At 44.3% G+C, this 13209-nt stretch overlaps 1 protein-coding gene across 3 annotated transcripts; it reads right to left on the bottom strand.

Annotated features, from left to right (window-relative positions):
• Window positions 1-341: 341 nt before the first annotated feature.
• LOC109889983 (protein NDNF-like) lies at window positions 342-13092 on the bottom strand. Of its 3 annotated transcripts, XM_031823620.1 has the most exons (4): window positions 12592-13092; window positions 9430-9640; window positions 8198-8322; window positions 342-2404 (listed from the first exon to the last, which is right to left on the bottom strand). In XM_031823620.1, exons 2-4 carry the CDS (start codon window positions 9603-9605, stop codon window positions 987-989), a joined length of 1719 nt encoding a protein of 572 aa, XP_031679480.1. In that variant the 5' UTR covers window positions 9606-9640; window positions 12592-13092; the 3' UTR covers window positions 342-986. The 3 variants fall into 3 exon arrangements, 2 of the variants coding, with proteins under 2 accessions (XP_031679480.1, XP_020337483.2); XM_020481894.2 differs by lacking the exons at window positions 8198-8322; window positions 9430-9640; window positions 12592-13092 and adding exons at window positions 5770-5836; window positions 6631-8181; XR_002255357.2 differs by lacking the exons at window positions 342-2404; window positions 8198-8322; window positions 9430-9640; window positions 12592-13092 and adding exons at window positions 4294-5684; window positions 5770-5836; window positions 6631-6772.
• Between the last annotated feature and the right edge of the window lie 117 nt (window positions 13093-13209).

The raw sequence follows: 13209 nt of genomic DNA, 5'->3' as shown, positions 1-13209 counted from the left end.
ATCAAACCACACCCAAAAACCAACTCAAGTTTGAATTCAGTCATGGCTGCTAGCATTTCTTAATGAGGTCAAATCAGGAAGTGCAGTGATCTCTCAATCATTATTGCCTCTATATCAATAATATTGTCATCGAAAGTATTTTAAATCATGTTCTTTAGATTTGAGATTTATGATCTTTAGTCTTACTCTTTAGTTTTGTAGTAATCATCTAAGCAGCCTAGAGATAAATAAATGCAAGTTAGTATAGGGTAGGGGTGTGTTCTCTCAATTTGTTTTCTCAACTAACTAAGCAAAGAGACAAGTCAACCAAAAGAGGATAGTGATGAATGTTGATTCCAGGATACAGATACCTAATGTGTGTTTATTGGTGTATTTGAAGTATAGCACAATAATACATCAACGACAATGAAGCTAGTCGCTAACAAATTATATCTACTTCATGCGAAAGCAGAACACAAGATACACATTAACTTTGCGCTAAGCATCAATAGATTACCCTATCTGTGTTTTAAGCCTGTAGAATATTGAAACAAAACAATGCAGCACTAAATATATACTGTAGGTTCTTGCCAGAAGTTCTCTCTCCCCATTGCAAAGTATAATCAAATCTCTATCTGCTTCTGTTGCATATTTTTTGGCACAGTCTTCACTAAAAATGTGTATTAATCAAAAACGTATATCCTCCTTTGTACTCAGTCACACAATTAGTACCTAGACAACTGGCACATCATCAACAACTATAAACAAAAAGACAAAAAGCACAGGTTACTGAAATGGAATGAATTTTGCTGGTGTGCAGTCGCCCCTCTGCTACTCCTACCCAATCCATGAGTACCAGTGTTCAAATGTGACCACTTCACAGGGTGTACCACATTTCTTAACAGTCTCCCTCGTAGTAGAATGACTTTTTCATGGTAAGTCTTTGTAAATCACCTCTTTGTTAAGTCCAATGCTGCTGCAGACTGAGACTAGGAGTGGGCAGCAGCTCAGCACTCCTTCCTGGTTCTTACTGTCTTGCTGCTGTACTTTATGGGGATCCCCCAGCGTCTCATTAGATAGACATCAAATATGTAGGCCACCCCAGGCTCCAGGCCTCCGATCACGGCTGTCGTGACAGCCCGTCGAGGATTGAGCTCCTGGAAGTATTTACACAGGACCCTCTCAGTGTCCAACCGTGACTCAGGCCCCAGGCAGGGTGCCGTGCCTCCCTTCTTACCACCCCCCTTACCCAGCCTCTGGCGGTACACACAGTAAAGGCTCCTCTCCTCTGTGCCCATCCAGGCCAGGGTGACAGATTCACAGCTCCTGAGCCTGTTGAATGACTTTATCTGCAGAGTGGAGGGGAGCGAAGGTATCCCTTGACGATGGTAAGTGGAGGACGCCTGCATCTTAACAGAGGCCTTCAGCACTCCTGGAGCAGCTTGTCTGGGAGCTGCCGTTCCCTCTTTCTCCAAGTGGATAAGGTAGGAAGGGCTGCCCTGGAGCCAGATCTGAGCCAGGTTTTCTCCCACAGCCTGGGAGCTGAGCTCTTTGCCCTTGCTGGAAACAGTGATGTTGATCTTCTCACTGCTTTCGCAGCTCTGTAGAGTGAGCAGGCCACTCTGTTGCCAGCCCCGGGGGCGGAAGCTAAAGAACTCCCCAGAGGTTGAGCCTCCATCCCGGAAGGTCACCCACCGGAGCTCCCCTTCCCTAAGTGGTGTGATAGCTGGTCGGGCCTCCTCGTGTGTTTGAGCGAATGTTCCAGTATATGCGGCACTGGTTCCATTTAGCCTGTCAATCAAAAAAACGTCAAAGTAGTATTGCGTGTCAGGGACGAGCTCAGAGACCGTGCACACGCTCTCTGTTCCCTTACAAACACATTGAAGATGACCATAGTCATCACGGAGCGCAGCGGGTGACTGGAGCTCAGTGTCAGCATCCCACTGCTGCCACCACCAGTCTTTGAGAATCGGCCACACAGTTACTTTCCTCTGTTTGTCCTTCTCCCTTTTCTTGTCTTTCTCCCGCTCCTTCCTGATGCCCTCCTGGGCGGCACAAAGGTTGCGGTAGTTGTGTTTGCGATTGACGAGGACACAGTAGTCATAGCTGCGATGGGTGTGCAGCCTTTTGAGGGGGGCACTGGGGGCCCAGCTGAGGGTGACACTGGTCATTCCTACACCCAGGGTGTGGACACGGGAGTCAGAGGGAAGCTGTGGGAAGGCCCAGGAGGTCCCAGAGCCCTCATGGAGGTACACAGTAGCCCTGGTGTCCTGGTCCCTGGACCGCAGCCTGACGATGTAGATAGATGCTGGGGCGTACGAAGGACCTGTGTAGGTGTTCATGGCATTGCCAGTGTAGGTGTGTATCTTGGCTTTAGTTCCAGGTCCTCTCCACCACACCTCTGGCATACTCTTCTTGGTACTCCCTGTGTAGAAAACACTGTTAAGCCATAGGTCATGAATATTCTGCCTCATACATGCACACAGTGCCACACACAGACTTACACTAACTAGACAGAACGTCATTGAAGATAGTCTTACAGTTCAATATGCATCTTGATTACTTTTAATTCATACAGTACTCAACTATAATCAATGAAGTGCTAAAAAGAGTTTACCTTATTCATATGAACCCCTTTTCACCATAAGCATTTATAGTTTCTCCTGACATAAAGGGGAACTGCACCTGCTGAGTTGGCCTAGTTTTTTGGCTTGCGCCTCAAGAAATGCTGGCGGCATTGAGTCACTGATGTGATCATTCTATCCGGTTTTGCGTCCCCTTTTGCTCGTGCGGTGGGGAAGAACTTTGTGGGCTTTATTCCGCCTTTTCTCAGGGTACTAAGTTAGTGATATCACTTTGGTGTGGGCTGTGCTTTGGCAAAGTGGTTGGGGTTGTATCCTGCCTGGTTGGCCCTGTCTGAAGGGGCCACAGTTTCCCCCGACCCCCCCCCCCCCCCCCAGTCTCCAGTATCAATGCTACAGTAGTCTATGTGCTGGGGGGCAAGGGTCAGTCTGTCCTATCTGGTGTAATTATCCTGTCTTATCTGGTGTCTTGTGTGATCTTAGGTATGCTCCCTCTAATTCTCCCATCTCTCTCACCGGACGCACTGCCCCCCCCCAAATCTACCGCACCTGCTGTCTCGACCTCTGAATGCTCAGCTATGAAAAGCCAACTGACATTTCCTCCTGGGGTGCTGACCTGTTGCACCCTCTATAACCACTGGGATTATTATTTGACCCTGCTGATCATCACCACTATGAACATTTTGAAGAACGATCTGGCATTAATAGCCATGTACTCTTATCTCCACCCGGCACAGCCAGAAGAGGACTGTCCATCCCTCAGAGCCTGGTTCCTCTCTAAGTTTCTTTGTAAATTCCTGCCTTTCTTGGGAGGTTTTCTTAACCACTGTCCTTCTACATCTGCATTGCTTGCTCTTTGTGTTTTTAGGCTGAGTTTCTGTATAAGCACTTTGAGACAACTGCTGATGTAAGAAGGGCTTTATAAATAAATGGGATTGACGGCCATGATTGAAGCCAAACATGAGTTGGCTTGGAGGTGTCGTTTGATGTGGGTGTATCCTTTCCACCACCAAGACACCCATCTGACGGAACCTTGCCCGCAGCCGTTTCCCCCAAACTCAATCACAACAAACCTCCTGCAGGTTGAGTTCAATAACTACAGGCAGATGGTCAGATGCCGGAGGAAGTTTTGAATAGGTCAGTATCCTACAGAGTGACATGGCAAGAATGCAATTGCTGAATTTATGTAGATATTCTAAACTAAGAGTTTGGATCATTTTCAAAAGTAGTAACAGGCCCATGTAGAATAAACAACCCTTCACATAATAATCTGTACTCTGAATGTTTTATTTATTGCATGGGACAATATACAAACCTTACCGAGGAAGATCATTTGAAAAATACAATTGAGTAAATGTATACAACAGATCAATTTTATTTGTTGTGAAAATCTAATTTTACATATTTTTAAGGTTGTCATTAGATATAGGGTCGGCAGTGGGTGTCCCCGCTGAAAAAGTTAATCCCACTGCCATAAAAGCAGTGTTCAGCTAACATAACAATGTACACCTTTCATTGTCATTCCCAGGTGATACAGATACTGTGCCTATTGGTATTTTGTCTGGTGGTAATGGGGCTACCTTGGCAAACATGTCAAGTATGGTCATACCTTTCTGTGTGTTATACTGTATATAACAGGAGTTCCCTGATCACAGTGCAGAATACACAAGGTTTCTTTCTCCCCATTGACTGAAAACATTCAAAAACAGACAAAAAAGACAATACAAATAAGTTGTGTCTAGTTAGATTTTAATGCTGAGTGCCAGGTCTCCATTCAAAAACATCAGTATCAAGCCTGTCTGTCAGTCTGGACTTCATCACATAATATTGCAAGTCTACATGTGCTGGCTCCATACATGTTTCTGTGAACACATAGGTAACATCTGGGTTACACAAACAGGTTTTATGTAGAAGTTTGAACAGGTCAGACTAAACCTACGTGAGTCTGGTCGTCCCATTGATAGGCATAGCAGCATCGATCAGCTCCTGGCCCCTTATCAAAGATACTGGTTGGTCACACACGATTACAATATCAATGGTGGGTATGACTAGCCTGGTGGAACCAACCTGATCACTGCGTTCACCTTTCTATTTCACTTCAGATATCCTAAAATGTGAAGTGAAGTAGAATGATGTACACAGCAATCAGGCTGGATCCACCAGGCTAGGTTATACCCTGGACACTACATGCATCTAAGAATTAGAAAATAAGCAACAAATAATATCAGTTTACATAAATGTTTCACAATTGGGTTATCAAATGTATCATGAAATAGGTTACCTTCTGTATTTGTACAGAATATGACCCTGTGAAAGCAGTTGCCACCGATAGGTGAAGGTTGCTAACCAGATACTTGCCAACATGTGATTGACTGTTCCATTCATAGGAATGCTCACAGCCAGTGTAACGGATGTGAAACGGCTAGCTAGTTAGCGGTGGTGCGCGCTAAATAGCGTTTCAATCGGTGACGTCACTTGCTCTGAGACCTTGAAGTAGTGGTTCCCCTTGCTCTGCAAGGGCCGCGGCTTTTGTGGAGCGATGGGTAACGATGCTTCATGTTGATGAGAACCAGGGACCCTCTGCACACACCTGGGTATGGGCGAGTGGGCGGTCTAAAGTTATACTGTTATACCAGGGCATGTCTGCATGATGCTGATGAGGGCCCCCTTGTTGGTCTTCTCTATGCTGGATGTTTAGCTGTAAACTGGACAGCTCTCTAACAACTGTAGCAGGCAATCTTATGAGGCTGTGTTGACAGGGAGGGCCTGTGACAGGGTGATATAATAGACAGCCAAGTAGTAAATTGCATTTTGTTCTAAAGAAAGGACCAAGCTTTTTGCTAATGCACTTAACCAAAATGTATCTACTAATTGTATTTGCTTGGCTGGGGAATTAGCCTAGTAGTTTATCCAGCCATGTATTTTTTAATACAACTTTTCACATAACACAGATTCCCTGTCGTTGTTGATGAAGCCGAGTGTGTCATCTGTGCAGTAACGCGGGCCACTATCAGAGGCCTCATGATGGCGTGTCCTTTTCATCGTTGAGGGAGAATGGCAACAGGTGTCACAAGAGTAATGGTGTCGCATGACAACTTTTATTCTGAGGTCTTACCTTAGAAGCTGAGAAAATAACAGGTGAACTAAATTATTTTTGGAGGTCTCTAAACCATTGCAATCACATTGCTGGACATGTTATGATACCCACCTTTGCTCCTTTTGGTAGGTCCATTCATGACCAGGGGATCAGTCTGGCACCCAACTGTGCACTTTATCTAACAGAAAAACAGGGTCAAGGATTATCATCATCATCCCTCAATTATAAACAGAGCTCGAAAAATAACGTCATTTCATTTGGATCGTAATTCTGTTTTACAGATGTAAAACTGACTGGCTCCAGATTGGATCAGATTCAGGGCAGTGACGCCGTTACACCATGCAACCAACTATATGACATATTTTGCTATGGCCCTGGGTTGGTTTGAGTTTTTTGCTGCTAGTCACTACACTGTTGTCAGACATGAGTTAGCTAGTACCACCATAACTAGCTGCATTCAGTATCTATTTGTGCCCTACATGGGTTGCATCTCGTCTCTGGGGCTAATGTGACAGTTTCGTCTAAATTACACTAATTTAGAGCTGCATAGAAATATGACGACATTGTTAAAGTACGCAAATAATTATTTGGAAACAACTTTGCCATATTATGATGTCATCAAATTTACTTTAGAGAGATGCCAATGTTGTCATTACTGTTACTAGAAAAGTTCGTCAAAGATAGCTAGCAATGCTAACGTTAGCTAGCTAAAATATGGTGGTTTCCTCAATCTTAGTTGGCTGGCTATCTGGTGACATCAGAATCATGACAAAAGGTGTTGCTACTAATTATTTGCCTTCTTTTGAAATGTTATCATGTTTCCAAACCAAATCCGAATTGTACTGAGGTAGGCTAACGTTAGCTTGGTACCTAACTAGTTAGCTAAAGTCAGCTATGCTAGCGATCACAGTGATAATGATGATCAAAATATACATCACCAGCAGTCTATGGTCTAGCTACCGGTATACTCACCACCACTGGAGACCGCAATAAACTCCAACCACCTATTCCGCGTGATAGGGTCCAGCCGCAGGGCATGCAAACCATAGTTGTTGGCTGTGCAATCCGTATTGGGCTTTTCACGCCGTGATTCTTTGAACGCGTTGAGGGCGATGAAATAATGAAGCCACATTCAAGGAAGGGAAGCGACGTGGGCGGAGGGGCGATGTGCACGTGGAGCTTGGAAAAAGCGGGCATGATATGTTTGACATCGTAATCCAAACCCAACCGTCATTTACTCGTTGTGAAGTACGGAGGTTTCACTCCGTTTTAGACGATACTGACTTTATTACCAAATGTATCCAATGTACACTTTTTAGTCAATTTCGACACTAGAATAAATGTTTCTGACATCAATGCCACACATACTGTTTTCAAAGGGATTCCTGGGGTTTAGGGGCAGTTACTTTTATTTACTGAAATGAAAGGGTACCAAATGTTACACAATCAAACTGAATAATTTAGCATAGGTTGGGAAGCCACACTGAATGATTTACACTGAGTGTACAAAACATTAGGAACGGCTTCATAGTATTGAGTTACACCCTCCTTTGCCCTCAGAAAGAGACTAATGTTTTGTACACTCAGTGTATGTGTCGCTGTTAACTTCATAAAGCTGTCTGTCCATCTAGAATAGCCACTGATTTTAACTAAGCAGGCTGATGAGGGTCATGGAGGATGTTCATTGCTGGCCTAAATAGGCAACTTTTGTGTTTAATCGATGTACTATTTTTTTTTTTGATGCACAACCATAGATTATTATAACATTTAAATTAATGTAGTTATGTAGCTTAGATTTATATCTTCTTTATTTTGTCACTCAAGTTATATCTTTGCAACTCTTGAAGAGGTTTTCACCAGATATGCTCTATTTCGGGTTTCACTTAGCCCATAGCATCACAAATAAAAACTGCAGAGTCTGATCTTGGGCGTGAATATGATACATTTTCAATGGAATGCTAAAGGTCTAATTTAAGCTGAATTTCAGTTTATACTGTACAGGGTAGAACTTGCATGCCGTTCTGTACAAACCTATCTATTTCGCACTCAGTATATGTCTTATTTGAAATGGCAAATGTTTTAACTCTCTTATTCTCAAGTACTGGCAATACTTCAGTCTAATCTCTCTTACATTCAGGAAAAAAAATGTGACATTTAGATATATTACTGTCCTTCTTGCTTTGAAATTAAAGAAAGCAAAAGGTAAAATGCTTGGAAAGATTGTCCAGTGATATACTAAACCGGTTTTATTCAGTATCCTGTCCTGGGCTCAGTACTGTGTGTGTGAGTAAGAGAGCGAGAGAGAGGAAAACAAAGATGTGGAAAGAGAGAACAAGACCAATTGATTGATTAAGTCTCTCATATCTTGTAGACATTTATGACCAGGGTTAGTCTTTTAATGGCCACTATGTCAAAAAGAAATGTCTCCAGTTTGAATTGGATTGTGGTGTAATGAAACCGAATTGATATGAATATAAATTACATGTGAGAGGGTGTTGTGTGTAATTGCTTTTATTGTCTATCAGTGTTTCACACTCACAGTGCAGACTCTTAGGCGGTTTGTCCTTCAGAGTTCGGGCTTCAAGGGTCCACTCGATGGGGAGGTCACAGGGACTGACGGTCACAGACATCATCGCAACCTTCTTCTTCAGTGTGAAGTACAGCCTGCACGAAGTTAGGTACCACACAAAAAGAGATTCCACTTCAAACGTTTTCATGCCTTTTTTGTCCCACACTTAGAAAGGTACTGTAACATGTAGCCACCAAGGCATTTAAAAAATGTACAAAATGTCTATCAGCTTTTTTCTCCATACACTGATAAACCCATAAAGTTAACAAGGAGAGGTCAACTAACAATCCATGATGAACTTCCATGGACCTGCGCTGTACAGATAGAGATCTCTTTGCTCACATCTCCACATTAGACCCACCACATCTCTGTGCTTAGACATTATAGTCTCCTTCTACAAGCTTATTGTTCATCGTCACAATAGAATTAGATTCAAACTCACCAACTGACCATTACATCATTATCACCGGCTGATTCTGACATCATTATTTGGTCGTCTTTGTACTGTCACCAACATCACTCATCAAGGTGAGTCATTCAATATCGAGACGTAACGTAATTTACCTCTATGTTATCACAGCCACCAGAATATTTACTCTGCCCTTTGAAAAGTATTGTCCTTCTTTTACATGTATGTTCTGGATCAACTGCTACTGTGCTGCTGTTTCTCAACAGCTGTGCCATGCTAAAGTTGTGAAGGGTAACACTTGGATTAATTGATTGATTCATTAGAATCATCATTAGCAGATTTTTTTTCTCATTTTCTAAACATTTTGTTTCATCATGTACAAATGCATCAATGGACAGACTGCAGCTCACACGGATGCCCAGATTCCAATTTACAGCTCCCAGTGTTAGAGCTCTACAACTGGCACTGATCAGCAGAGCCTGGGCCAAGTGGGCTGCTCTTCCTGTCCATGGGGCCACAGCACTGAACCACTGCCTTTCCAACAACTAAAGGAATGGCTATTAAGATTAAGGCCATCATTGTTGTTGCTCAAACCCATGAAGAATTACACAGGAAATCACCATGTAGGTACCTTGTAATTATAGCCCTTTGTAGTGACAGTATAAAGTTGGACAAAGACAGGATATTAAACAGAGGCCTCTCTTAAGTATTTCAATCTATGTCCAGGACATGGAACATAAACATTTAGTGTGCAATACTATCCACCTCCCCTGATGGGGTCTCTGTGCTGTACCTCCGGGTGCGTCCTTTGGGCAGATGCATGGTGGTGACCTTTCCATCAGGCAGCCAGGCGGTGGGGCGGAGTGGCACCTCGTTCTCAGGAGCCAGAGCTGAGTGTCCTTGGGGCCAGGGGGTGCCACAGAGGAGAGACACGGCCAGGCAGAGATGCCAGGCCATCGCTGCCATCATTCACTCTCAGACACCACTATGCTGTCCCCCAGGAACTGAAAGAACAGGGGAAAGGTAAAAAGCATCCATCAGTTCCATCACATGCTCCTACCATTCATCAAGTACTAAAGAGGTCTAGCAGCAGACGATTCATTAATGTGAGGTAACATTTCCACTGTTCACACGGAATTATTCATGCAGGAAAGCAAACTGTCTTGCTATAATACTCTGGATCTGTATGGCGCAGCTTGACACTTGGTGTAAAATCCCTCATTGTACGACTTTCAAAGTGTGAGGTGGATTCCTTTGAATTTACTGTATATCTCTATTTATAGTAAGGTAGTTCAAATGGGTTTGTTCTCTAAATATAGGGTATTTTTTCATGGTCTTTTACATCCCTTGTTATTGGAGAAAAGCAGCCAATTTACTTTGGATTGACGTAAACAACACCTGGAGGTGCTTTAGTATAATCCAATTGGAATACAGATTATTTTGACAACAGCAGACAAAGCTGCAAGAACTTTGAAACCGTTTTCAGATTGGGATGTTTTTTTTCTTTCCTGTTCTCGCTGTTGTGATGATTTGTAGATATGATTACAGGTCTTGGCTCTTGTCTCCAGAGAGAAAATGCATTCGTTCAAAGTCACAGTCTTCAAAAACGTCCTCTTGTTGGCGTGTGTTTGTCAGCGTCAAGGCTGTGCCCTACAGATCAGATGACAATCGTACATAGGCAGTAGGCAGATGAATCTGAGTCTTGATCAGGCCCTGGGACCTCCAAGTTCCACACCAACAACAGCTGCATCATTACAAGGTACGGAGGATCTCATTATCTCAGTAGAGGAGTGAGCAACCCATAAAGCTTTACAGGGAGAGAGGGAGATGGGGAGGAAGATAAATGAGAGAGGGAGGGGGAGAGAGAGAGACTAATGAGAGAAATGACAGGAGTGTAAGGACATGGGATCCAGAGCAATAGAGAATGAGAGTAGCGGAAGGACATGGGGTCCAGAGTAATAGGGAATGAGAGGAGGGGAAGGACATGGGTCCAGAGTAATAGGGAATGAGAGGAGGGGAAGGACATGGGTCCAGAGTAATAGGGAATGAGAGGAGGGGAAGGACATTTGTCCAGAGTAATAGGGAATGAGAGTAGGGGAACGACATGGGTCCAGAGTAATAGGGAATGAGAGAACGGGAAGGACATGGGGTCTAGAGTAATAGAGAATGAGAGGAGGGGAAGGGAAGGACATGGGATCCAGAGTAATAGAGACTGAGAGGAGGGGAAGGACATGGGTCCAGAGTAATAGAGACTGAGAGGAGGGGAAGGACATGGGGTCTAGAGTAATAGAGACTGAGAGGAGGGGAAGGACATGGGGTCCAGAGTAATAGAGACTGAGAAATGGAGAGAGACTGTGACAGGAAAATAAGAGAAAGTGTGATGGAAGAAGACACAAATTAAGCTACGTGGTGTTGACTACAGCTCCATGTCTAATTGGCTCATAACTGGTGCCACATGCATACTATAAACCAGACCTCTGCCCCCCCACCCCCTCTGTCTCTCTGTTCTCTTCTCTCTCACACACCCCTTCTCTCTCTCTGTCTCTCTGTGTCTTTCTCTCTCATTCAGACTTGTTTTTTCTCTAAATGTGCCTGCTGATAAAATATGCATACGTCTCCTCAGCAAATTACAGCCAAAAGGACAACCCTTTTTGGTTCCAGATAAATCCCCTTTTGGTTCCAGGTAGAACCCTTTTGGGGTCCAAATAGAATGTTCTGTGGAAAGAGTTAGAACCCAAAACGATTCTACTTGGAACCAAAAGGGTATTTCCTGGAACGATAAAGGGTTGTTCAAAGGGTTCTCCTATGAGGAAAGCCTTTTAGGTTCTATACAGCACCTTTTTCTCTGAGAGAGAGAGAGAGAGAGAGAGAGAGAAAATAGTGAACTTAACCAAAGCTCTCTATAAATACACACACGGTCCTCACAGACATTCTCCTGCCACAGGATTGGGGCATTGAGTTTATTATCATGTCTCTCTTTCTTCCTCCATCTCTCATTTCTGTCTCTCTTACAGTAAGTCAACTCCTATCTAATTTCTTTATTTTTGCTATCTCTAATCAGCCTTCGCGGTGTCTTGGTGCACACAGGCCTGGAGTCAGTTTCAGAGTGCTCAGTCCTACTGTAAGTTATCAGTATGGACACGGTGTCAGATGCCTTCTGTCCTAGACTCAGGGGTCCCATCTGCCTCCTGTGAGTGGGTTGGAGGGACAGATTAAATGGCATGAGGGGGTGCATGATATGGCGAGGGGGTGGGAGGTGGATGGTAGGGGGAGCTGGACCTTGATAAGATTTTACGGCTGTTTTTCTACCCCATTGCTAGTGTCTGAGTGTGTTAGCCTTCTCTCTCTCCCTCACATCCACCACCCTTCTTTCTCTCTCTCCTTCTCTCTCTCTCTCTCTCTCTCTCTCTCTCTCTCTCTCTCTTTCTCTCTCTCACACACACACATATGTGCACACACACACACACACACACATACCCTTGCTGGATCTTCATTGCATAGGTCCTCTTTCCGTCTGCTATCACTTCCCACTACACATTCACACTTAGCAACTCTTATTGGGAACTAGAGGAACAGACTGAGATACAGGCTGACAGAAAGACACAGAGAACGAGGCAGTCTGACGGACAGGGAGCCAGACAAATGATTAACAAGCAAGCAGTCATAGTCAAACATACAATGGTTTAGAGGAAAGCTATGTAGAAAATGATGTAAATAAAAACAAGAAGAACAACATAAAAGCTTCACTATCTGCGTCATCTATTTGTCCCACCGACAACAAATGCAAAGTACTCCAAACCCCCACATAGCTTTCTCCAACCTCCTGAGACTGAGAGAAAAAAAGGCTCTGATGTAGAAAACAAGTTTGAATAACATCCAGGCTTGTTTATCGATGTGAACATTTCAAGATGATGCACACACAGGCACTTGACAACGACAACATGCGTGTCCTTACCTCACAGTGCACTCCAGAGCAGAATACGAAGGATGAAAGGAGAGATGGACAAGAGGAGGATGAGAGACGGACGGGAGGAGGAGCTCGAGTCAACACTCAGATTGTTGTTGGACGCCCCCTTCCCTTCCTTGGGGTTTGCCTCTCTGCTTTAATAGGTGTCTGGCTACCACGGCACAACTCCCAATGTGTGTGTTCAGGTCCCAAGGCACAGTATTGGGTATCTGCAGGTCCCACTCAGTCACACGTGGAGCCTTGCTCTGTGTCCTACAAGATCTGTGATGGCTATGTGAATGTCAGCCAGTCCGTGAGTAAAGCTTCTCTCTCTTCTCTCTCTTCTCCTCTCTTCTCCTCTCCTCTCTTCTCCTCTTTTTCTCTCCTATTCTCCAGTCCTGTCCCGAGCTCACTGGTAAGTGAGCAGCAAGAATCGAACAGAGGTAGACACACGTGTGTAGTGTTCATGTGTGTGTGTGGGTGTCTGTTCAGACTGAGAGTGACTGAGTGAGTGAGTGGGTGAGAGTGAGGGGACGGATGGTAAGGTCGCAGAGTGGGGGTGGTGGTGAAGGGAGTGTGCAGGGGGGGGGGGGTTGTCAGGAACAATGGCAGAGGATGGGGAGAGGG

Source organism: Oncorhynchus kisutch, linkage group LG4, assembly GCF_002021735.2.
Source record: "Oncorhynchus kisutch isolate 150728-3 linkage group LG4, Okis_V2, whole genome shotgun sequence".
In the NCBI taxonomy this organism is placed as follows: Eukaryota; Metazoa; Chordata; class Actinopteri; order Salmoniformes; family Salmonidae; genus Oncorhynchus; species Oncorhynchus kisutch.
Note: the sequence above shows the minus strand (reverse complement) of the source record. Positions and strands in the feature narration are given on the sequence as shown.

Excerpts from the sequence above, each read along its gene's own strand:
- LOC109889983 (XM_031823620.1), bottom strand. The coding sequence starts at position 9,605 with ATGATGGCAGCGATGGCCTGGCATCTCTGCCTGGCCGTGTCTCTCCTC. Across the intron at positions 8,323-9,429 it reads CCCAAAGGACGCACCCGGAG|GCTGTACTTCACACTGAAGA; the intron begins GTACAGCACAGA and ends AACTTCGTGCAG. Across the intron at positions 2,405-8,197 it reads ACCGCCTAAGAGTCTGCACT|GGAGTACCAAGAAGAGTATG; the intron begins GTGAGTGTGAAA and ends TTTTCTACACAG.